General features: G+C 43.8%; 1 protein-coding gene and 1 pseudogene across 1 annotated transcript in view; both read left to right on the top strand.

The window, feature by feature from the left end:
- Positions 1-24,563, top strand: part of LOC125387503 (sodium/glucose cotransporter 1) — a 70,076-nt gene that overhangs the window by 13,103 nt on the left and 32,410 nt on the right. Inside the window, exons 3-5 of the mRNA XM_087909120.1 lie at positions 11,662-11,766; positions 13,159-13,218; positions 14,406-14,510. Of these exons, the coding sequence (XP_087765246.1) occupies positions 11,662-11,766; positions 13,159-13,218; positions 14,406-14,510 (270 nt within the window). The remainder of the gene's footprint in view (positions 1-11,661; positions 11,767-13,158; positions 13,219-14,405; positions 14,511-24,563) is intronic.
- On the top strand, positions 6,664-8,882 carry LOC125387569 (BCL2/adenovirus E1B 19 kDa protein-interacting protein 3 pseudogene; annotated as a pseudogene).

Raw genomic sequence — 24,563 nt, 5'->3', positions numbered from 1 at the left:
GCTGGGCAGGACTGTCCCCCTCCTTTGGAAGCTTGCATGAATGGATTCTTCCAGTGCCATAAAAGCTAGTCCTCAGAGAGGGGGCATTCAGGCCAGTTTCAACTCCAGAAGTTTTTGGGCACTGTGTCTGAAGTACATGGTGTCTTAGCAATAGGAACTTACCTTCTACCTGTGGGGGCAACCAAGGGCAATAGGAATAGTCTAAGAGTCTCTGAGGCAACCTAGCCTATTGGCAGAGACTGCTCATTCATTTCCAGCTGCCCAGACCTGAAATAATAACTCAGAAACAGTATCATTTGCAATACTGTTTGGCCGATAGCTTAGATGTATTTCTAGCTAGCTCTTGCATCTTGAATTAACAGATTTCTATTATTTTATATTTTACCACGAGGTTTGTAATTTACTGGCAAAGTCCCTGCTAGCAACTCATGAATTTTCCTCTGACAGCTACATGGTGTCTCACTGACTCCACCTACTTTTCCCCAGCATTCAGTTTATCTTTACTCCTTTAATCTATGACTGTCAGTACTTTTTTATATTGTAACTGTCTATACTGATTTTCCTCTCTCTCTCTCTCTCAAGCCTATGTACATTTATCCAACACAATGGCCCATTTAGAGGTCTTTTCCATCTGGATTTGTCTTCATTGAATGTGTATCTGTAATTATGGTTTAACCAAGAGCCCTTTTTTTTTCCTTTGAAATGCTAAGCGGGCATGGCTAGGAACAACTCCACGGTCCTGCCTGCTTACTCTACCCAGTCCAACATGGCGGAGGCATGTTTGCTGCTTCTGAGAGCCATTCTCTCTGCCCCAGATCGAGGGCCGCAGTGGGTCTGTGTCACCACTAAGCAATTTGTAACACGCTGCTCACAGACCCCATTTAAGTGCTTGGCCTCCTGAAGGAGCCAGAACTGTATATGCAACTATCATGAACCAGGAAGCTGCCATTTCTTAATGAAGTCACATGTGTTTGTTTGTTTGTTTGTTTTTGCTGCTAATGCTGAATCAGGAAGACCTCTCTTAAATGATCTGTGGTGCCCCTGCTCACCACCAGTGAACAGAGCCCATCTGAAAAAAAAATGCAGCTAAACTTTGTTTTGTTTTTTTTGTGTCTAGAAATTTTTTATAAGCTCTCTTAGGTTTCATGTGGATTTAGCTGGCACACACTGGCATGCCAATCTGTTGGCAGAAGTTGATTGTTCATTTCCTGGATGCCTAGACCTGAAATCATCACACAGAAACTGTATTATTACAACACTGTTTGGCCTATTAGTTCACACTTCTTATTGTCTAGCTCTTATATCTTAAATTAACCCATTTCTATTCATCTGTGTATCGCCACATGGTTGTGGCCTGCCAGTAAGATTCTTTTAGGCATCTGTCTCTTGTGGCGGCTACATGGCTTCTCACTGACTCCGCCTTCTTTCCTCCTCTAACTGCTTGGTATTCCTGCCTTGCTCTAGTCTGTTAAACCACTGGCCGAAACAACTTTATTATTCATTAACCAGTAAAAGCAACACACATACAGAAGGACTTTCCCACACCACTAGCCCAACAACTCAAAAGAGGGCTTCTCATTCCTGGTGCTGGGGGTATGGTTAGGTGGCCTTTGGCTCTCAGAAAGAACAATTTTCTTTATATATTCTGAGAAGTAAACCTGTGTCAGATGTTGATTGACAAAGAGTCTCTGCCAGCTATGGGCTTCCTCTTGCCCAGATTGATTATACTTCAGCTGGACAGAAGCTGTTTAATTTTATGACGTCCACATTTTAAAAGAAGTCCTGTCTTCTCATAACACTCCTAGAGGGTAAATATCAGCATGGGAAATACAAAAATGAATGCATGTAGCTGTGCTCCAATGAAACTTTATTTAAAAAAAGAAACCGGCAGAGGGCCCACTTAGTTGTTTTAGGGACACTGTATATAAAGTCTGAGAACAGAGGCCTTGGCCATTCTCAGGTTCGTCTCTTGTTTTTGTCAGTGGAGCATTGCAAGACTTATCTGCTTGACTCCTGAATGATCTGACTTGGTAAGGACAGCAAGGAGATGAGTCACCGCATGGTTTGCCCATGTTTGCACATACCAGGAACCCCTCCCCGTTCTTCTGATTGCTCAGGTCCTGAGGTAGACATTGATGGGGCCCATATAGTATAAGACTAACCTGAAAACCAAGACAGTTTTTCAATTAGGGTTAGAAAGAAACCCCAATGAAAATTATCCCTGAGGAAGAGGACAACACCTCAAACTTTCTACTGTCTTAGGAAATATACCTGGTTTTTGTTTATTTATTTATTTATTTACTTTTTCAGGCAGGGTCAGTCTCACTTTGGAGCTCAGGGGTAGCCTTGAATTCAAGATCCTCCTGCCTCAGCTTCCTCAGTGTTGGAATTGCAGGCATGTATTTTCATGCCTAGCATAATTTTATTTCTAAGTTGAGTCTAAAACCATCAGATTGAAGATCAGCTGTTTATCCTGCTACCAGGGGGCCACAGACCACCTGGGGAAAGCATGGCAGGCTGTTGACCCTGGTACAGGGAACTCATGAATCAGAGAGGCAGAGAGGGAACCAGGGGAGGCAGAGAATGCACAAAGGGACAAAGTCCCAGGAAGAAGCATGCAGGAATGACAAGTAGCTGGCCTTTAAGAAATATATCTCAGTCCATTTATTTATTTACTTATTTATTTCGTTTTGGTTTTACAAAAGAGGGTTTCTCTATGTAACAGCCCTGGCTGTCCTAGAACTCACTCTGTAGACCAGGTCGCAAACTCACAGAGATCTGCCTGCCTTTGCCTCCTTAGTGCTGAGATTAATGGTGTGTACTACCATGCCCAGTCAAATTTGTTTTTTTCAGTTTGAGTGAACTGCTGTCAAATATTGGCACTTGTCCCAGAGAGATTTCCTTTGAAGAGAATGGTTTTTGCCCCATCTGCCAGCTTCCGCCTTCTCCAACCACCTGCGTCCTCTCCGTTTTCCTTCTTCTTCTCCCTCTTTTTGTTTCTTCTCATTTTTTTCTTCTCCCACAACCTTCTCTTCGGCTCCTTGTTCTCCAAATTCCCAAATGTTGTTTATAAATGTTTGTTTACATTTAAAGGGGGATATATTATAGAGATTTGCATTGGTATGGATCTTGATTTATTGATACAAATTTAAGGTCAATTTTGTTATATGTATATTTCTACTCTTGATTAAGGTATTATGTTTTTGCAACTCATTTAAAAATGTAATGTATAATTAAAAATACAGGTTAATAAGTAGTTATCTATAGTAGTCAAGTGTGTAGTCATGTAAGTTAGGTTTTACAGAGGTACAAAGATATATTTCAGATGGATAGATATTCTTCAAACCTCTCAAAGACTACAAAATTTGGCTTTTAAAATATTTTTAAGAACTTAGGACTTTTGATGACAGTGAGACACATCTGCTCCTGGCAGCAGCAATCTTCTACTTCAAGAGGATGATGGGCATCAAAGAGGCTCCTTATGGAGTTTGCTAGCCATTTGGGCAAGAGCAGTTTCTTGACTGAACTTGCAGGAGCCACAGAAAATTACTGCTGAACTTGCCTAAAGGTGAGATGGTCTTTCAAGCTTCCTGCTTCATAAAAGAGTCTGCCAGACATTCTACAGGACTCAAAAGAAAGTGACTGACAAACTGCCAATATAGGCAGAACTGTCTTTAAAACTTCCTGCTTCATGGAAAAGTCTACTGGATACTATGGGCCTGTAGGCTGAAGATGGATGCCCCAACTGTACAGAAAAACTTTGGGTAACTGTCCAGGCAGTGAGATGTCTCTGTCAATTCTAGAGTTCTGGAAGTTTCTAACAATGTATTTCCTGTTAACTTAGGTAATATTATATCCTTCTGGGGTCTTTGATGGAGTTGAAGAATAGATAGCTATAATTATAGTTTTCCTTAGTTATGATAAAAGATAAAGTAAATATAAATATTATAACTATAATTTTTGCTTGATACCTGTTTTGTTTATGTAATCTTTCTATGTTAAAGTTAAAACCTTCCTTTTTATTTGAACAGAAAAGGGAAAATGGTGTGGGAAGTCCTTCTGTATATGTGTTGCTTTTATTGGTTAATAAAGAAGCTGCTTTTGGTCAATGGCTTAACAGAATGTAGCCAGGCTTGAAGAAGATATATATAGGGAGAGAGTAGGTGGAGTCAAGAAGAAGCCATGTAGCCCCGACATAGACAGACACTGGGCGGAACTTTACCTGGTAAGCCACAATCACATGGTGACACACAGACTATTAAAAAATGGGTTAACTGTAGTAGGGAGGAATGGGCTGCATCCCACCGCCCAGCTAGCTTACACCCAAAATAATCACACAGAAACTGTATTTATTTAAATCACTGCCTGGTCCATTAGCTCTAACTTCTTATTGGCTAATTCTTACACCTTAATTTAACCCATTTCCATTAATCTGTGTATTGCCGCCTAACTGTGGCTTACCGGCAAGTTTCTAACCAGCGTCCGTCTCAGGCAGGAGATCCATGGTGTTCTGCCACACTGCCCTTCTTCCCACCATTCCATTCTATCTTCCCTGCCTATCTAAGTTCTGCCCTATCAAAAGGCCAAGGCAGTTTCCTTATTCAACCAGTGAAAGCAACACATAGTCAAAAGGACTTCCTACACCAGTTAACCAAAAATATAGGAGTTAACTAGTAATACGCTTAAGTGATTGGCCAAGCAGTGATTTAAATAATATAATTTCTGTATGATTATTTCAAGAGTCTGGGCAGCCAGAAAAAGAACAAGCAGCCTTCCAACAACAGTCATCCATTGTTGAAGCCTTTTCCTTCCTTTATTTTCCTATTCTTAATTCCTTACCTCTCAAGAGTTGCCTCCTCCTCACACTCTTTCTTCCCTTCTCCCCTCCCTTCCCTTTTCTTCCTCCATTTTCAATAGGATCTCACTTTGTAGCCAAGGCTGTCCTTCCTCAGCCTCTTGAGTTCTTGATTTCAGGCATGTACCACTCACTACCTTGGGCTCAAGATCATTATTCATGGGTCGCATCTGCAGATCCACACCTGGCTCTGAGGAGCTTCTTTGACTGATATGATCACCTCCTGCCCTACACATCCTTTGTGGTTCCAGGCTTCAGGTGATCAATGTATGGCCAAGTTTCTGCCACTGAGTCATGACCTAATCCCCTGGCCTCTCCGTTCCCACTGGCTGTCTTCCTAGTGTTTTCTATCAGATGAGCCCTTCTGTAGTCAGAAAAGGCAATCAGAATTATAATCAATGTTTCAAGATGATTGAAACCAGAAAAAAGAGGAGAAAGAGAGAGAAGACTCCCAGTCTTCTAGGAGTCCCCCCCTCCCTTCTTCCTTTTCTTTTTCTTTTATTTTATTAAAAAAACTATCTTTTTTCATTTTACATAACAATACCAGTTCTCACTCCCTCCCCTTATCCCATTCCCTCCACTTCCTCCTCCTTTGACTGACTCGATACCCCCCCATCCACTCCTCAGAGAGAGCAAGGCACATTGCTGTAAGGAAGGACCAAGGCCTTCCCTACTATATCTAGGCTGAGCAAGGTATCCCTCCAAAGAGAATGGATTCCAAAAAGGCAGTAAAAACAGTAGGGATAAATCCTGGTCCCACTGCCAGTGACCCCACAGTCTGCCCCAGCCATGCAACTGTCACCCACATTCAGAGGTTCTAGTTTGGTCCTCTGCTGGTTCCTTCTGTCTGGCCAGAGTTGGTGAGCTCCCATTAGCTCAGGTAGACTGTTTCAGTGGGTGTCCCCCTCATGGTCTCGACTTCTTTGCTCATATTCTCACTCCTCCCACTCTTTGACTGGACTTTGGGAACTCCCCTGTGGATCCCAGCTCTCCTTCCATCAGATGCTGAATGAAGGTTCTATGGTGATATTTAAGAGAGTCATCAATCTGACTACAGGGCAAGGGCAGTTCATGAACCCTTTCCACTATTGCTTAGGGTCTTAGCTAGGGTCATCCTTGTGGATTCCTGGGAATTTCTCTAGTGCCAGGTTTCTTGCTAGCCCCATAACAGCTCCCTCAATCAAGATATCTCTTTCCTTGCTCTCTGTCTCTGTCCTTCCCCCATCTCGACTATCCCATTTCCTCTAGTCCTCCTCCCCCCATATTAATCCACACACCTATGAACACCTGATTTTTGACAAAGAAGCTAAAATTATACAATGGAAAAAAGAAAGTATCTCTGAATGCTGGATTTCATTCACTGTGTCGCCCAAATCTGGGAACCCTTGCAGTCCCATCCTTGAGGAGCTGTGTTATTTGGAGAAGGCGTTCCCACAGGCCGCTGAGTCACCCCAGGAGATCTCCACTGGAACTGGGTAATAGTTTGGCTGTGACCTGAGACCAACTTGGAAATCTTGAGTTTAACAGTTCTGGGGTTTCAGAGGTGAGATGATCAAAGTCTCTTTCAGACCACTTGCTGTGTTCTGCCATGCGACTGAAATGATATTGTCTCCCATTGGGCAGGATAAATACCACGTTACAGACCTGAACTCTGTAACCCATGGTTACAACTCTGCTGATAAAGGACAGTCGTTTAGAGAGAGGCATTTCTTTCACATCAGCCTTTTTGAACACTCGATCTTAGCCCTCTGTGTGGCTAGAGACTGGGTTCTGCTCCCCAAACGATCTCAGAACAAGGCTGAGAAGTGATGGCTTTGGATATGGACAAGGCAGGCTCATCCCACTCCGCTGTGGGTAAGAATCACCCGGAGGGATTTAGTTCTCGAATGCAGTAAGTCTGGGTGGTAACTGAGACGTTGCAGACTCAAAAGCCCCAGGTGGAGCTGATGAGGAGAAGAAGACCCTGTGAGCGGCTCTGGTTCCAGGAGCCCATTCCTAGGGCTGAGTTGCACATTGAAGGCATTGTCATTGAACAACGCCTGTCTTGATAGGTGTAATCCCATTCCTTTCCAGCCCTAACATTAAGAACAGAGAGAAGTGATGCAGCCGGATGTTTTCCTTTGAGTGTAAGTTGCTCTCCCTTACAGAAAGGTTCACAGGAAACCATTCCATTTGTGTCAACCCCTGGAGGGACCGAAGTGAAAATTTTAATGATAGAATCACTGTGCTATGAAAAACTGAATTGGTCTTTATCAGGGATCTAAATTGCAGTGCGAGGTAAGCTGTCCTTGGTAAAGGGTCCAAATAATTGAGGGGCAGTTCTTCTCACAGTGATGGGCATTAGAGGGACTGGGACCCCTGCCAAGGAGCCGGTGCTGAGAGGGATTGGAAAGATTTGGTGCTGCCAGAGCTGGTTCTGGTGAGAACTCTTTCCATGGCTTGCAGATAGCTGCTGTCTTCTGAGTCTTCATATGGCCTCACTGTGTGTGGGGAGGGGGGCAGCGGAGAGGAAAGCAAAGATCTCTGGTATCGTCTCTTCCATTTATAAAGACACCAATCTTATCACAAGACCCTACCTGAATGACTTCATTAACCTGATAAACTTTGAGATAATCCTGTCTCCAAATAAAGTCATACTGGACTTTAGGCTTTGAAATCTACATTGTCTTTAAGGGTCAAGAAGTTGTCCTCTGAGGGTGAGATGGGAGATAATGGATACCCACTAGAGAAAGATCCGTGACAGTCTTGGGAAGCCACCATCTTGATTGCCTTCTGAGTAATTGTAATATGAGCAGTAGGGAGGCTCTCAGTGTTGTGAGTTCCTAGATTCTAAAAGAATCTCTACTGCAAATGTGAAGCTCAAGCACCTTCGTGCCAGAAGAAATTAGCCTTGACCTCTTACTGAGTACCTAAGGATTTATTGTTGGGCTTGGAGCTTACAGGGCACTGCTTAGTAGGTCCACAGGAGCTGGTGGTGGAGAGGATCCAGGAGAGCTCTGCTTTGCAGAGGAAACTGAGCATGTGGGTGGATGGGGGACGCATGGGAGGGAGAGATGAAATGATGCAGAAAACTGTTGTAAAGGCTGCTGGGATGGCCCAGTGGATAAAGTCACCTACTGCTAAGTTGAAGGCCTGAGTTTAATCCCTAGGACCCACATGGAAGAAAACTTGATTCCTGCAGGTTGTGCTTTGGCCTTAATGTGCACACCATTAGCACTCCCACAATGTGCATGCATGCACATGCATGCTCTCTCTCTCTCTCCACTCCCCCCATCCCTGCACATAGTCTTGTTGGGAGATAATGGCAGGCAGTCAATAGCAAGCAGCCAAGAGCGATGTAGAATGTATGAGATGGAAACCTGTGTCTTTGCCGCAGTTGGGTTCCTGCTCCTTTGCTGAGCCACTGTGTCACTAGCAGGCAGGAGAATCTGCAGCCTGCAGGACTCCAGGGTAGCCCTGGTCTTCAGCATTGGGAACGGGAGCAGTGTTCCAGCCTCCATCTCTATGTATAATGGCAATGTGGAGAGAAACTACTGCTGGATGGTCAGCACAAATCTGAACAAAGGATCTCCAGGAGCCTTCACATAACAGTCCTCCTTGCTCCACACACCACAAGGTACCAGTAGAGCTGAAACAGACGCCACAGCTTGAAGGGAGAAAGAGCACTCTGTCTAGGAAGATTATATGAAGAGAAGAAGAGAAGTAAGCATCTTGAAGAAAAACTCAGATTGGTCAAGTTGGCTAGAAAAGACCCACCTCCCCTCACTCCCAAGGAGTTCCTTCTAAAACACCTGAAATACACAGCTACTCTCAGCACGAGAAGCACAAGCTTTATGAAGAGAGGGGCGTTTTCTCCTCGGACTTCCTGAAGGTGTTTCTTCATCTCTGTTGCTATCTCATTTGCCAGACTGGCTTGGGATCTACATTGGAGGGCACCTGGCAGCTCCCTCTTGCTCCTCTGAGGAAGAATTGCATCCAACTTTTGTTCACACAGTGAGGATTCGTGTCTGAGCTAACCAAAGAGCATGATCCTTGGGTGTCTGCACCATTTAACCGAGGAGCATGATCCTCGGGTGTCTGCACCACATGTGTTTGTCTGTGAATGCGGCATTCCTGACTCAGTGAGACAGAATAGACTCTAAAATCATGACCTATAATTATACCTGTGGGATCAATTAACAATATGTCAGATCAATGTCTATTATAGCATTTATTAGTAAATTTTCTTTGAATATTAGATATAAATAATTTAAATATAGTAGCAATGGTGTATTTAAAAATGATCTGCAATTAGCTGCAATGCAGTTAAGACACTTTATACTTCAAAAGAATGAGTAAATGATGTCAAAATCATTAAAGGGTTCATCCCAAAGGAAGACTGTGACTTTTTAACCCTATTACATAGTAGAAAATGCCACATTGTTCAATAAGTGGGTGCAGGTCATCTTTAGAGACCTCGTGCTATGTGAATTGTTAAGTAACAGGTAGAAGCTAAGGTTACTCACAAACCCCACTGTGCGGTTCCCAACCATTCTCTTCTTGCTCACCACAAGGATTCCAGCCCGGCTTGGGTGGTCGGTTCTGTTGTGGGCACTTCATCACCCTGCCGGATGCAACCCCATTGTTTGTACTTAAATTGTGTGTGCTTCGAAAGTCAGCTGTTTCACAGGCAAATCTGTCTACTTTAGAAGACAGGGAATGGAAAAAAATCTTTGCCAGATCCTAAAAAACAAAACAAAAAAGTGCTAGATGTCAATAACATTGTGGAGACAGAGTCAGGGTTTTGTGGATGATTAGGCACAGGTAATATGGTGGGGGTGGGGTCAAGTCTAGAAAGAGGCCAAAGCTGTGCTCTTAACATAGATGAACCTAACCCGGTCCCAAAATGTTCTAGTACCAGCAATACTCCCCTGACTTTATTCCATCCCTTTCTCAGACGTGAGGAGTGGACATCAGGACAGCTTGAGATGCCCTGATGTCCACTGTCTCCCCGTAGCGGGAGGACATTAAAGAAGTCTCCTGAATTTCAGGTGAGGTAGTTCAGGTAATAACTTCTAATAATTAAGTCTTCAGCTATAAAGCACTAGGCTTAATAACTAATCAGGTGAGAGGTGACGAATGAGCACATATTGGTTCAGGATGGGGAACTGGCCCAATTACGATATTTTCTTGGAGTAATCTTTCTCTTGTGGCAGGGGATCCATATTTGGAGCATTTTAAAGGACATTAAGGGGAGGGAAAATCTGGTTATTTTTGGATTATTATCTTCACCAATCTTTGGTCAGAAAGAGGAACATATTTTTAAACAATATAGCCCCTTAGATTCTTATAAAAACTTAGCACTTTTATTTCTTGATATTATAATTATATCATTTTTCTCTTTCCTTTTCTCCCTCCAAACATCTTCCAAGCTCTTTTGCAAATCCCTGATCTCCTTTTCATTGATTGCTGTTATGCACATATATGTGTATGTATGTTTGCTGCTCAGTCTGTATAATGTCACTTACAAGTTTCCTCTTCTAGATGCGTGGCATTCACTTTGTCAGCCGTGGTTATGCCTTCCCTCAACAAATCCATCAACAAAGACTATTGCCTGAGTTTTTAAAGCATAGCCTCCCAGTCCCCAGCTTCTCTTTGCCTCACCTAGACCAAGTCACCATCCAAGCTGCAGAGGTGGCTTCCCCAATATTACACTCCTTGCACAAATTAGAACAGTTCTTAAAAGCACATTTTTCTTTTTCTTTCTTTCTTTCTTTCTTTCTTTCTTTCTTTCTTTCTTTCTTTCTTTTTCTGTCTTAAATTCTTGTAGAGGCTTCCTTTCACACTAAGAAAGAAATCTACTCCTGTCTTGGCTAAAGCCCAGCCCCTCCTGACATTCCCGCCCACTCTCATGCCACCCTGCCCTGTCCAGCACACTCCAGCCACTCTGGTCTTTTCAGGCCTGCACTCATTCCCACTTGGAGCGTGGGTGATGGGAGCTGAACTTGCGGCCTCTGCAAGAGCAATGTGTCCTCTTAGTTGCTGAGCCATCTCTCCACGCCCAGGTTGCTATTTTCTCCTTCGGTTCTCATGCACAGCCCCCTTTTCAGTTTCATCCTCCCATCCCCTACTCTTGGGGATTTAATGAACACCCTCTTAATTGTTTGTCAGATATATATGTGTGTTTTTGAAAAATGCAGTGGTTTTTTATTGCTCCTGGGGCACCTCCAGGACCTTTGTAGAAGAAAATGGCAATATGGTGTGGATTTAGAGACTAGTTATCATTAATAGTCTCTTGTGTTATTTCTGAACACATAAAAATCTCAAAATTTTGTGTCAGGAAACCACACAGAAGCCACCAGCTCTGCATTCTTTCTCGACAAGAAGTCTGGGGTCAAAGGGTCTCTAAATGATTGCCTTCAAGAGCATCGTCTGCACTCACTGAGAGCCTGTGTTAGACCCTGTCACCTGGTCTGACAGGATGTGGAGGTGAAAGGCTCAGCCTTGCTTCTGAGCAGACAGTCCCAGGAGACTCAGGGGCACCCTGGTGGGCTGGGGGACTTCCCAGAGCCTCCTCACAGTTAAATCAGATTCAAAAATGCCCGACAGATGTGAATGTCGATGTGACCTGCTGCTCTCTGTGTGTTTGTTATTTCCCAAGTCCCCATGCCTGCTGCGGGATCTTGTCCTACAGATTTCAACATAGTCAAGACCCAACTGATCTCTGATTGCTCAAGTCCTTTCTTTTGGTGGACATGTCTCTTCTTCCGTTGTCTCAGCCAGGGTGTCTTACCTAACTGTATTTGTTTATCACTTTTTGTTTCCAGATCGGAGCCTCTCTCTTTGCCAGCAACATTGGAAGTGGTCACTTTGTGGGACTGGCGGGGACAGGAGCAGCCTCAGGCATCGCCATGGGTGGTTCTGAATGGATCGTGAGTAACACCAGAGGCTCCGTGTCCTAGAGGTAGAAGGAGCTGGTCCTTGTTAAGAAAAAATAAGGAAAGGGCAGCTCTGCCAATGCAAAAAAAGTCCAATTAGGTCAAATCAAACCAAATCAAAATGCCCATCGTTTTATTAAGTAAGATGCTCTCAGGTGGCCCAGTGCGTGGCCGGGAGACAGGACAACAGGGAGCCCATGCAAACCCTAAACCACATGCTCTCCTCTGGGAGCCCACTTAAATACCCTGTGGGACTGGTCCTGACCCTCCCTAGATAGGGGTCAGGACCTGGCATGCTGAAATTTGGAGTCCAGACCAAAGCAACTCTGAGGTCTGGGGGCTGGGATGGATGCCAGGGGCTGGGTTCTATGCTCCCAACTTAACAGTCCTCGGTTCCATTTTCGTTGCTATAATGAAATGTTGGAGACAGCTTAACTTTATAAAGAAAATATACTTCTTTAGACAATAGAGTTAAAGGCTGAAGTTTAAACAGCATGGTACAGGTTCTTGTGAGGCTCCCTCTGGCCTGTGGAACGTCAGTGGCAAATGATTGAGGGACATTACTCACTCAGGAAGATAGGTTAGAATCAAGACTGGCTTTGTAAAAATCCCCCCTTGGGAATAGCTGAGGAGTCCCTTTAGAATTACCTCAGTCACTTCTGAACAGTGCTCTCAAGGATGCAAGGATGTCCCAGTGTGCTCTGCCACCTCATAAAGTGCCACCTCCTTTCTACACTAAGGACCAAGCTTCCCGTATATGGTTATAGCGGAGTCTTAGCAGGCAGCCAGCTCAGTCTGTGTTCAGGATCTTGAGATGTATGGGATCCTCAGAAGCACCTGGGTGCAGTTGGGTTTGACTCCAGGAGTTTTCACATGAGAGGCCCGCTTGCTATGACAGTCGCAGGAGCCCCTTTTCCCTTGGTCCTCAAAGACAAGGCCTCCTCTAGCCAAGTTAGGGATAGGGAAATGCTACTGGTTCTCCTTTTTCCCTTCCTATTCCATTTCTCCCTCTTTCCCTCCCTCTCTACCTCATCCCTTCCTTTTTCATTCCCTCCTTTCTTTCCCTTCTTCTCTAAGTGGTATTTTATTCATTATATACCAGGGAAGAGATGAAAGAGAACTCAGAACTCTAGCTGGGAGTCCGTGCTGTGTTGACAGTGGGGAGTCCGGGCTGTGTTGATGGACAGCATCCCGGGTTCTCAGCCAGTGTTGCTCACATGCTTTGGCCATAGACCAAGCCAGTAGCAAAGTCTATCCTAGCCCCTTAGGAAGAACGGGATAGAGAGATGGAGGTGGGAATTTTCTATAGCAGTTCGGCATCTCTTGAGAAAAGCAGAGATGTGGACGTTTCTCCTGATCTGAGTTTACCTCTTGTTTTGGTTACAGGCCTTGATTTTTGTGGTCGTGCTGGGCTGGGTGTTTGTCCCCATTTACATCAAGGCTGGGGTAAGTAACCACTCCATTATCCAACTTTGTCCTCTTGGAGGCCACAGGGGACTTTATGGCATAAATGACAGAATTGTCCAGGTCTACCTTCAGTCCTAGGTTTTAAAATGCTCCTGATTCTGTGTAGGGGCGTCAAACAGTCCCTCTGGCTCTGTTCAGTCCAGGTTTGTTACTCTTCCATCTAGGAAGGCCCCTGGGTAGCCCTACTTTATTCAGAGCCCCCTGAAGCTTCCTCCACCCTTTCTCTAAGTGTGCTCTTATGATACACTGCTGTGAGCTTGCTACCTCCTCCACTAGAAGGGAAACAGATTGAGAAAAGGAACTATGCCCCCCTCTTCATTTATGCACAACATCACCTCCTGTTTTAGGGCCTGTCCAGACATAGCTTCATCATCACCTCTTCAGTAACATATATAAGCACCTCCTCCATGGGAGTGTATACATCAGGAGCTAGAGGTGATACAGCACAAATTCTGCAGACTGTACCTTCTGAAGGCTCATAGATTGCTGGTAACAAACTGGTCCCAGAAGACAACAGGCTAAGGGTATAGGGAGCAAAACAAGAAGTATGGCTGGATTTGCAGAAGGGAACAAACAGAATGCTTGGGAAGGCCTGCAGCTACAATCCTTTGTATTGCTTGTGTAGAACAAGGTGACAGTCACATTCAGATAACTTCTCTGGGACATTGGCAAGAGGCAACCTTTGTCTTATACAGTAGATGCACTATATAGAAAACAAAACACATACAGACACAGGCAGGGAGACAGACACACACAAACACATATGTGCATTTGTCTCATATAGTAGATGCACTGTATAGAAAACAAAACACATACAGACACAGGCAGGGAGACAGACACACAGAGATACATATGTGCATTTGCATGCACCTTCTTCAGGGCAAGCATCTGCCTCCTTAGTTACATCCAGTCATGTGTGTACTAGATAGAGAATATGTGTTTATTGGATGCTTTTGATATACTGCAGCTGAATGCTAGGGCCTCCCTACTTCTACTGGACAGGGTATGTGGAGCTGAAATAAGCAAATGGCACCTGGCTGTTTTGTAGACTTCCTGGGCTAATATGAATCCCTGACCACTCCTGAGGCTCTGACAGCAGGATAGACCTGATTCATCTGCTTGCCCTGGGCTCTCTGTTCACTTCGGCTCCATTTCATCCCATGCAGGTGGTAACCATGCCAGAGTACCTGCGGAAGCGGTTTGGAGGCAAGCGGATCCAGATCTACCTTTCCGTTCTGTCCTTGTTGCTGTACATTTTAACCAAGATCTCAGTGAGTGCATTGCCAGCCAGGGCAGGGTGGGACGGGAAGCGGGAGGGAGACTGGTCATTGGTTCATCTTCTCACTATCCCAAGATCTTAGTGAGTGCATTGCCAGGGCGGGTGGGATGGGATTGGAGAGGGGAGGCTGCCATTGGCTCATCTTCTCATTATCCCAAGAAGCAACCATACTATGGACTTTGTGCGCTAGCCTTCTTGCTCCTTAGGGGAAAGTCCTGTTTTCTGCGTCAAGGAGCCATGGAGCTCAATGGGATTCCTTGTCCTCCACTGTGGTGTAAACTGAAAGTGTATCAGGTTCACGAAAGTTCAGAAAAAGCTTCTCTGAAGAGATTAGAGGAAGGCTGAGAAGTCACACCAGCTGCCATCCCACCCCCAGGGAATATATCCAAAGGAAATGGAATCAGCGTGTAAAAGAAATACCAAACTCCCAGGTTTATTGAAGTCTAATTTATAGTAGTCAAGGTATAAAATCGACCAAAGTACTTGTCAGCAAGTATAGGTGGAAATTTATCACACACACACACACACACACACACACACACACACACACACACACACCACTGTTCAGTCTTAGAAAAAAATCTCAGCATTTGACGATTTGGGTGAACATGGGGGCCATTATGCTAAATGAAATAAGCCAAGTGCAGAATGATAGATGCTCAAGATCTCATTTATATGTGGGGTTTAAGAAATTAAACTTACAAGAATAAATTTTAAATATTTCTTTTTAATTTAAAATTTATGTATACAGGTATTTTGCCTTCCTGATTCTCCCCGTGCCATCCCCTCCATATGTGAGTGTGTGTGTGTGTGTGTGTGTGTGTGTGTGTGTGTGTGTGTGTGCACTCTTGAGGCCCCATCATTTGATTTCCTGGAACTAGAGTTAAAGGCAGCTGTGAACTGCCATGTGGGTGCATAGGTATCTGTCTGTGGATATGTGCATGTGAATGTCTCTGTGTGTGGATATGTGCATTTGAATATCTGTGTGTGGATATGTGTGTGTGAATCCACGTGCCAGAAGAAGGCATTGAATCCTCTCAAGTGTGAGCCACTCGATGTGGGTGCTGCGAACTAAACCCAGGTCATCTGGAAGAGCAGCATATGCTCTTAACCACTGAGCCATCTCTCCAGCTCTTCCGTATACACAAGGAAAAATTAAAGGAATTGTTAAAAATCTCCATGCAATATATTTTGATCATATTCTCGCCAACTCTTTCCAGATCTTCCCCACCTCCTTACACACCCAATTTCATATTCTTTCTCTTTTTCAAAAAAAGAAAAATCCCCACATCAAAGAGGCAAACAAACAAAAATATAGAATAAGTACCAAACCAAAGAACAAGAAAAGGATACACAAAAACCTGGAGTCTGCTTTGTGTTGACCAACTACCCCCAAGCATGAGGCCTGTCCTGGAGAGGGGTTCATGTACCCATGACACTCCACCAGAGAGAATCAGTTTCCCTCTCCCTGTAGGTATCAATAGTAAATAGCTTCTTGATCAGAGGTGGGACTTTGTATCCACTTTTCCTTCTGAGTCCTGGGATTTTGTGGCTTGGACTTGTCCAGGTCTCGCTCATGCGGTCACAGTCTCTGTGCACCAGCCCCATTACCTCTGGATGCTTCTCTTTCCTCAGAGTCATCCCCCACCTCTGGCTCTTAAGTCTTCGCTCCCCTCTTCTGCATAGATCCTGAGCCTTGAGCAGAGGGGTGAATAAAGACATCTCATTCAGGGCCCAGTGCTCCAGAGTCTCCCACTCTCTGCACTCGCTGTCCTGCTGTGGGTCTCTGTGTCAATTCCAACTCCTCAAGAAGCTCTGAGGAGGGTTGGGATCTGCACCAATCTGGATCCCAGCAAACGTTCTCTGCACACAAACTTTATGGTATCGTTGTCGTGCATGATAAACTACTGCAGACTGCTTGACTTTAGCAATGCAACCGTTGCCACTCTTGGTTCATTTATTTCCTTCTCATTTTTTTCAGCAGTCTTATAAATCAAATCCTAGAGTTTATACCATTTTACTTTCATTTCTTCAGCATACATGTTTAACTTTTGGAACCAATAACCATTATGCTTTTACAACGTTTAATAAAAAAAACTTTAAAAACTATGTAATTTTAAAATTCAGATAACTTAATGTTTGGCCTGTCCAAAATTTCTCAATCATATAAAAATTTTTCATAGGGTTAGAACACATTAAACTGATTGCTCTTCAAAGAAAATATTTTTAAAGTTTTTAGCATACCACATTTATTTTTCCCTCTTACATTATCCTCTGATATGGCCTACATATAAAGACTTAAAAATTGGATTGTTTGTCTCCTTGTTCAATAAGAAAAATTCATTATAATACTCAGGATTCTAGACTCTTATCAGGTGCATAACTTGCAAGCATTTATCTTTTCACTTTCTAGACAGTATCTTTTGATGCACAAAGGTTTTACATTTGGTGGAATTACCGATTTTGTATTTGTTGCTCATGTTTTTGGTGATATTTCTTAGAATTTGCTGTAAAGTTCAAGAGAATGGAGATGTATTTTCATGCATGCACATATGGAGGTCAGAAATCACTGTTAGATGTCTTTTCCTGTTGTTCTCCACCTCATTTTTTTGAGACAAGGTCTCTCACTGAGTGTGAAGTTCACCATTCAGCTAGACTGGCTGGCTGCTGGGATCTGCTGTCTCCAACCCCTGTGCTGGGCTTGTAAACCCTTATATGGCTACCTTTTACCTGGGGCCTAGGGATTTGAACTAAGGCTCTTGTGTACACACAGCAAGCATTATATTTACTGAGCCCTCTCCAGCCTTTCTCTTAAGAGTGGTATCTTTTATTTTCCTGGGTTTGATCTGTTTTGAGTTGTGAAAGTAAGGCCGGGTCCATGTGTTCTTTTGTATGTGGACACTGACTCTCCCAGCACTGTTGGTTGAAAGGACCACTGTTTCCCACAGGTGGTTTTGAGCCTGCTGTCACTGGTGAGGGCGAGAGGACATTGTCTTAGGAGTTGGGGCTGACAACCAGGAATTCTATCCCCGTTTACCCTGCACCCCAACACATGCCGATGATGTCCTCAACTGGTTACAGTTGGATTGTTGCCTCCTCGTCCTCCTTCCCTCTTCCATGGTCAGTTTTTAGTTACAAGATGAAAACCCTGGATTTCCAGTGCTTATTTCTCCAGAGACCAGCGAGCAGAGCCTTGCCTGGGGTGTGCCTGATGCCGAGGAGAGCAGGGTGAGCTTCCTAAGGAGGAGGCACCACCTGAACACCTGAACAGAGCAGAGGGGACATAGACAGTGGGCTGGGGACATCTTAAAAGGAACAGGACGCGCAGAGGGGCCTGTGTCTTGGCTTAGCTGTGAGAGTGTGAGAACACAAGAAAGGGAACACAGCTGTCCGTTCTGAAGGGCAGATTCATGAGTCCCAGTTGAAGATGGTGAGGTCTGTTGGCTGCAGTTGCCATGGAAAGGGTACTTTGCCCTTAGACTGGCATAGGGCGGTCGCTTAAATAAACCAGCACCAGGGCTTTTGTTTTCTTCTTCTCCTCCCCTCACCTACTCTTCAGGTTACTGATTAAACCTCCTTGGACTTGAGAGCCCCAGGTAGTCAAGGACCAGCCCCTTGTTGCCCAGGACGAAGGGAAGAGCAGAATGCTTCTGTGTGTGATTCTGAGGCTCCTGGTTGGAGGCCCTGGCCAACATAATATTTGTTTCACCCACTGACTAAACAGCAATCCCAAAGCTGTCTTGAAAATGTACATGATGATGCCTTAGTCCTGCTCTAGTTCCCATTTCCCCGTCTCTGGTTCTCACCAGTATACTTCAGGGCTGGAGGTGTGCATTTTACTTTCCAAACCATGAGAGAAGAAACTGAGTCCAAGAGATGTTAGTAATTTTCTCAAAAGCCACACCACTAGGGCTGGGGGGAGATGGCTCAATTAGTAAAAGCACTGGCCACAAAGCCTACTGGCTTGGGTTCCATCCCCAGAACCCACATAAACAGCCAGATGCAACAGAATGCATCTGTAATCCCAGCCAAAGCACAGTGAAGTGGACAGGAGAACTGACTGCAAGCTTGTGAGCCTGCTAGCCTGGAGTAGCTGATCAGAGAAACAAAAAAGAGAGATCCTGTCTTTAGAAGCCTTACAGTGAGAATCAACTTGGGACGTTTTCCTCTGACTTCCATGTGTGGATACATGCACACAGGCATGTACACATGAGCTTTCACAAGTGCACACACAGCTGGTATACAGACATGCAGCTGTTTAGCACACACAGATGTGCACACACAGCTGGGATACAGACACACAGCTGTCCAGTGCACACATATGTGCACACACAGCTGGGATACAGACACACAGCTGTCCAGTGCACACAGATGTGCACACACAGCTGGGATACAGACACACAGCTGTCCAGCTCTAGGTTCAAAGCTTGCAGGCTCACAATTCTGCCCCGTGTTCAGGTGAGATGAAGCCAGAGAATGACGGAAAAGGGTAGAGTGTCTCATCCTGTGTCCTAAGCAGATGGACATTCACAGATGGACAAACTGCACAGAGAGGGGAAGGGCTCTGTGAGGCTCAACGGGAGCAGAACTGGAAAAAGTAGTAGGTTTCCCAACACCAAATATTTTTACCTATGTTCTCTTTGTTGTATGAATCTTACAATCCTCTGTGGAGATCAGGTCAAAATTCAAACCTCAGGAAAAATGAAGAGTTTGTGTGTATGTGTGCGTGTGCATGCACAGAGGGTTTGTGAGACTCATATCCAGACAGGGAACAGTTAAGGACCCGCTAGAAGGGATTTGGAGGGATGTAGGGATTTAGTAGGTGGTAGAAGAGGAAGACAGGGAATTGCAGGTACAGGTTAGCGACTAGGAGCCTCAGTTGTGGCTGTCACCTTGTGATCATGTCTCTTTGTCACTCCGTGGATTTTAATGGTTCACTTGAACACCTGCCGCATCAATCTGCAAGAGGCATTTTGTTCTGCGAGATTTCCTGACATGGTGTATCTCAATCAAATACGTCCAATCAGTTGAGATAAAGCTTCAGATTCTATGAATCACCGACAGCTGGATGTCCTGGTTTCTATTTCCTGGATCTGTTATCACAGATCATGACTGCAATAAACTTTTAACAGTAACCCCAGCTGCACATTTTGGGTCTCTGGGTAGAGATAAAAGCTTTTGCGCTTGCTTAATGTTTGATGCTTATGACCTGGACTGGTCACTTTGACAAACAGCAAGAGAAATTTGAGTAATGAGGCTTCTCCATCTGAAACCCAGGGAGGACTCACTGGGTGCTCAGAGATATCTTGGTTAGGATCAGAAAGGGCAGGAAACACACACACACACATACTCAGTCCCAGGGTTGGGCCAGGTATGGTGGTACACGCCTTTAATTCTAGCACTTAGAGCAGAGACAGGAGGATCTCTGTGAGTTCAAGGCCATCCCAGTCTATATAGTGTGTTTCAGGATAGCCAGGGCTATGTAGAGAGAGCCTCTCTCAATAAAATAAAATGAAATGAAATAAAATAAAAATCCTAGGGATTTAAACCTCTGAGCTGAGGCCAGGTAACCTGCTCAAGGTTTTTACTCTCAGAGATTTCCCAAGGGGAAGCATGTCTTATTGCTTCCCAAGAGTCCAATGGACACAGTTCAGCCTAGTTCTCAGAGTAATAAGAATGATGCTTGGGTTGAACCCAACCTTTCATCCACTGCTATAACCAAGGTTTTATTGGAAATCTCACAGAGCATAAGCGTTTATGTTGTGTTGGGCTGTGCTCTTGTCTCAACCTTTGCCAGAGAAGATAAGGGAGAATGGTTTCCAATACCATTTTTGTGGGTATGTGTGTGTATTACTGGGGAATGAACAAAGGGCCTTGTATATGCTAGGCCAACACTATATCACCGAGCTATTTACAATTTTCTTATTTTGATTAAAAATTTTTGAGACAAATTCTCATCTAAGTTGCCCAGACTACCCTTGGACTCTGTAGGTCTTGAGATGATGACCATCTGGCCTCAGTGTCTCTAACAGTTGGGATTCTGAGCCAATGCTACCATGCTTGGCTTCCTACCCCCATTGAAAATGACTGTCCATTCTCGGCTTTGAAGGATATACTTTAAAATTGTTGCTTTAGATTGGTAGTGCTTAGCAGCACTGAGAAAGTTTCTTTCTTTCCTCCCCTCCCTTTCTTTTCCTCTTCCTCTTTTTTGTTCCTCCCTCCTGTTCTCTCTTTTAGTGCTAATAGAATCTTAGCAAAGGAGCGATCTGGGATGACCTATGAGACACAGTGAGGATACAGGAGACGTTTATACCAAGGCTGGCAGTGTATTCTCTAACTCATCCACCAAGTTTATAAGTGGAAAAACCCCACCCCAAACATTTCACACTTCAAAAGTACAAAGAATAATATGACACATACTTTTTTAATATCTACCACTCAGACTTTATTTATCTAAGCAATTCATTTAAAAAAGAAACAAATCAGAACTTGGTCGTATCTATCTTTGATCTCAGTCCACTTCTTAAAAAGTGGACACTGTCTTGATATAGTCTTCCAATCTATGATTTCATATTTTCACTATATATATAAACATCTCATATCAGTTAAGAGCCTATTGTTTTAACATTTCTGCACCATCTTTGAAAGTGTACAGAAGTAATGGCATTTAAGAATTTTAGGCAGTGAAAATACCCATAATTCTATAATTTATCTATAAATACTTTCATATTTTGGTCTTGTCCATATTATGTCTATAGAGTTGCGAGAAGGACATGCACAGCAGCCCAGTATAGGTCAGGGGCAGAGCTCTTGCCTGTCATATACAAGGACCTGGGTTCAGCCTCCAGTACTGTATGGGCATGCATACATGCATACTTGTGCTTGTGCACACACACAGACACAGACAGACACAGGCACACAGATATAGAAACACACACATGTGTTGTCTTTACCTTCTTTAACTATTAAATTATAAATCATTCCCAGTTTTTATCTAGATAACCACACTGTTGGAGGGTAGAGAGCTTTGGTGTTGATACCCATCTTTCAACAGAGTATTAAAGAATCTCAAAGGCAGACGAACTTTGGCAATGATGACTTTGAAATGCATGTTTTCTTTATAACATTTGAAATTTTTAATTAGAAACTCTTAAGAAAAAGCTTTAAAACTCCTAGGTTTAATTCAAACAATTCCAGTTTTGGGAAGGGTCACATACATATGGCCTGGATTGCGTGTGCCCCGTTCCCCACTCCTGGAGGAAATGTCTGCAGGGCCCTCTGTTCCCCACTCCACGAGGGGATGTCTGCAGGGCCCCCTGTTCCCAACTCCACGAGGGGATGTCTGCAGGACCACAGGGCATCTGGTGATGGAGCTGTTAGCTCGCTGTGTGTGCACGGCCTCCCAAGGCCGGGGTGTTTCTTTCTAATATATAACTTTCTGTGCTATATATTTTAAAATCACATACACAAATTATTCTACTATTTACCTAATTTTTTCTTCAAAATGACTTTTGTTTGTGTAGAAAATATTCCAAAAAAGTGATAATTTAGCTTTCAATATATTATTTTAGATTTATTTTTAATTGTAAACACATTTTTGTTAAGGCCTTTTTTTGTCCTTGAGATTATTTCATCATAACACTCTTCTCCCCCCAACCAGTCCCCACGTACACACACTTGCTCTCTCTCACATTTATGGCCTCTTCTTTCATTAATTGTTGTGACATGCATATGTGTGTGTGTGTGTGTGTGTTTATTCCTAAATATAACCTGTTCAGTCTGTAGAATGTTACTCGTGGGTGTGTATCAAGACTGATCATTTGGTATTAGATAGCCAACTGGAGTTCTTTACCTTGGGAAAGACTGTCTCCTTCTTGCTGCATTCCTCAGTTGGCTGTAGTTCTTGGTGTAGGGTTGAGGCCTCATGAGCTCTCTTCTCTTCACTGATACCTCGAGCACAATGTAGAAACGGAGCGAGGATAGTGGACATCCCTGTCTCATTCCTGACTTCACGGGATTGCTTCAAGCTCTTCTCCACTTAGGATGATGTTGACGGTGGGGTTTCCATATATAGATTCTATGTCGAAGTATGTTCCCTCTAGTACTACATTCTCTGGGACTTTTATCATGAAGGCATGTAGGATTTTGTCACAGGTTTTTCCTTTATCTATTGAGATGACCATGTGATTTTCATCTTTAAATATATTTATGTGTCTTATTACATTTATTTACTTGCATATGTTGAACCATTCCTGCTGTGAGTTCTTCAGTTCTACTGTGTCCAGGAAAACTAGTTCTGTGGGCATCATCCAGCCTTTCTGGGTCTTGTAACCTTTCTGTCTCCTTTTCAACATAGTTCCTTGATCCCCAAGGGGAGGATTTGATGGAGACATCTCATCTAGGATTGAGCAGTCCAAGTTCTCTGACTGTCCTTACATTGTGAGTTGTGGGCCTCTGTATTAGTTCCTTGTACTGCAGAAGGCAGCACCTCTGACCGTGGCTGAGTGAGACACTGATCTATGGGCACAGCAGAATGTTGCTAGGAGCCCTTTTCCTGCCCCCCCCCCCTTCAGCAGAATGTAGTCTTTAGTTTTTCTCTAGCTCCATGGCCCATCTAGTCTCAGGCTTTTGGCGACTCAAGTGGTTTCGGGTGTAGGTTCCATCCCATGAAATGGGGCTCAAATCCAATCACAGTGGTTGGTTACTGCCACAACTCTTGTGCCACCGTTGCAGCAACACATCATGCATGCAGGTCACCATTGTAGGTCTAAGAGTTTATAGCTGGGCTGGTATTTACCTTTGTCCTCTAGGAGAGTGCTGCGTGCCTTCAAGTACCATAAACCCTAGCCAACAGGGGCGAAAGCTCTCATTGGTCTCCAGCTCCACTCCTCCATGTCCAATGAGATGTGTAAATGTTTTCTTCTGCAATAGAACCTTACCATCAGTTTTTTGGAAAGAAGTCAATAAATAGCCTTGGCAATGTCCTGAGTTGTTCAGGAATTTCCATGGGCCCCCCTTTGCCTAACAATAAGATGCAACTCATTCCTGGCACGGAGAATTCACGTGGTAGCGGAAGATGGCTAGTTGGGGCTTTGTCTTCCCCTTTGTTTGGTAACTCCATTTTCATTTCTTTTATATAGTCTATATTTTAAGAAGCTTTTGTGAAGCCAGTTTCTATGTTATACTACAAATGGCCCTTAGTGATAACTGGTCTTTCCTGCATTCCTCCTACCCTCTACCCACCTCTCCATTGAATCCTCCTGTTCCATCTCTCTCTAACTATATATTCTAGTTCCTCTTCCTTGAGAGATCTTCCCCCAACGCTGGTTCTTTACTCTATATTTAACTAATGTTTAAAAGGTAACATCCATGTATAAGGGAATATATACCATATTGTCTTTTGCGGCCTGGGTTACCTCACGCAGGATGGTTTTTTTTTCTCCATCTATTTACCTTTTATGAATTTCATGATTTCCCTTTTAACAACTGCACGTTATTCCATTGTCTAAATGTAGCACATTTTCTTTATCCGTCTTTATCTACCTTTAGTTTTTTTCTTTTTTTGAAGACAGATTCCTCCCAGCTCAATTCTTCTCAGTTCTCTCCCTTCTGGCTCCACACCCTTTCTGCCACTCATTTTAAAACAAACAGGCACATAAGGGATAACAATATAATAGATTAAGATGAAACAAAAATAAACACGCTGGAGTAGAACAACACAAACAAACAGAATGAAAAGAGCCAAGAAAAGGCGCAAGAAACAGATACAGGCACCGAAACCACTTGTTCACACACTCAGAACCCCCATAAGAACCCAGAATCTGAACCCATAATATCCACACAAAGTACCTGTAGGATAAAATATGAATGACTAAACAAAAATAAAAGGGATAAAGTTTTAAAAAGAGAGATAGAAAGGAAAAGCCCTGACATGGCATTATGGGACAAGGACTCTCCAAAGATGTTGTCGAGTTAATTTTCTGTCAGTCATCTACTGCTGGGCATGCAGAATACCCTTAAGCAAAGTATGCTTTCCCAGGGAGGC

This window comes from Myodes glareolus, chromosome 8, assembly GCF_982192425.1.
Source record: "Myodes glareolus chromosome 8, mMyoGla1.1, whole genome shotgun sequence".
NCBI lineage: Eukaryota > Metazoa > Chordata > Mammalia > Rodentia > Cricetidae > Myodes > Myodes glareolus.
The sequence above is the reverse complement of the archived record's forward strand: the minus strand, read 5'-3'. Positions and strand labels throughout refer to the sequence as shown.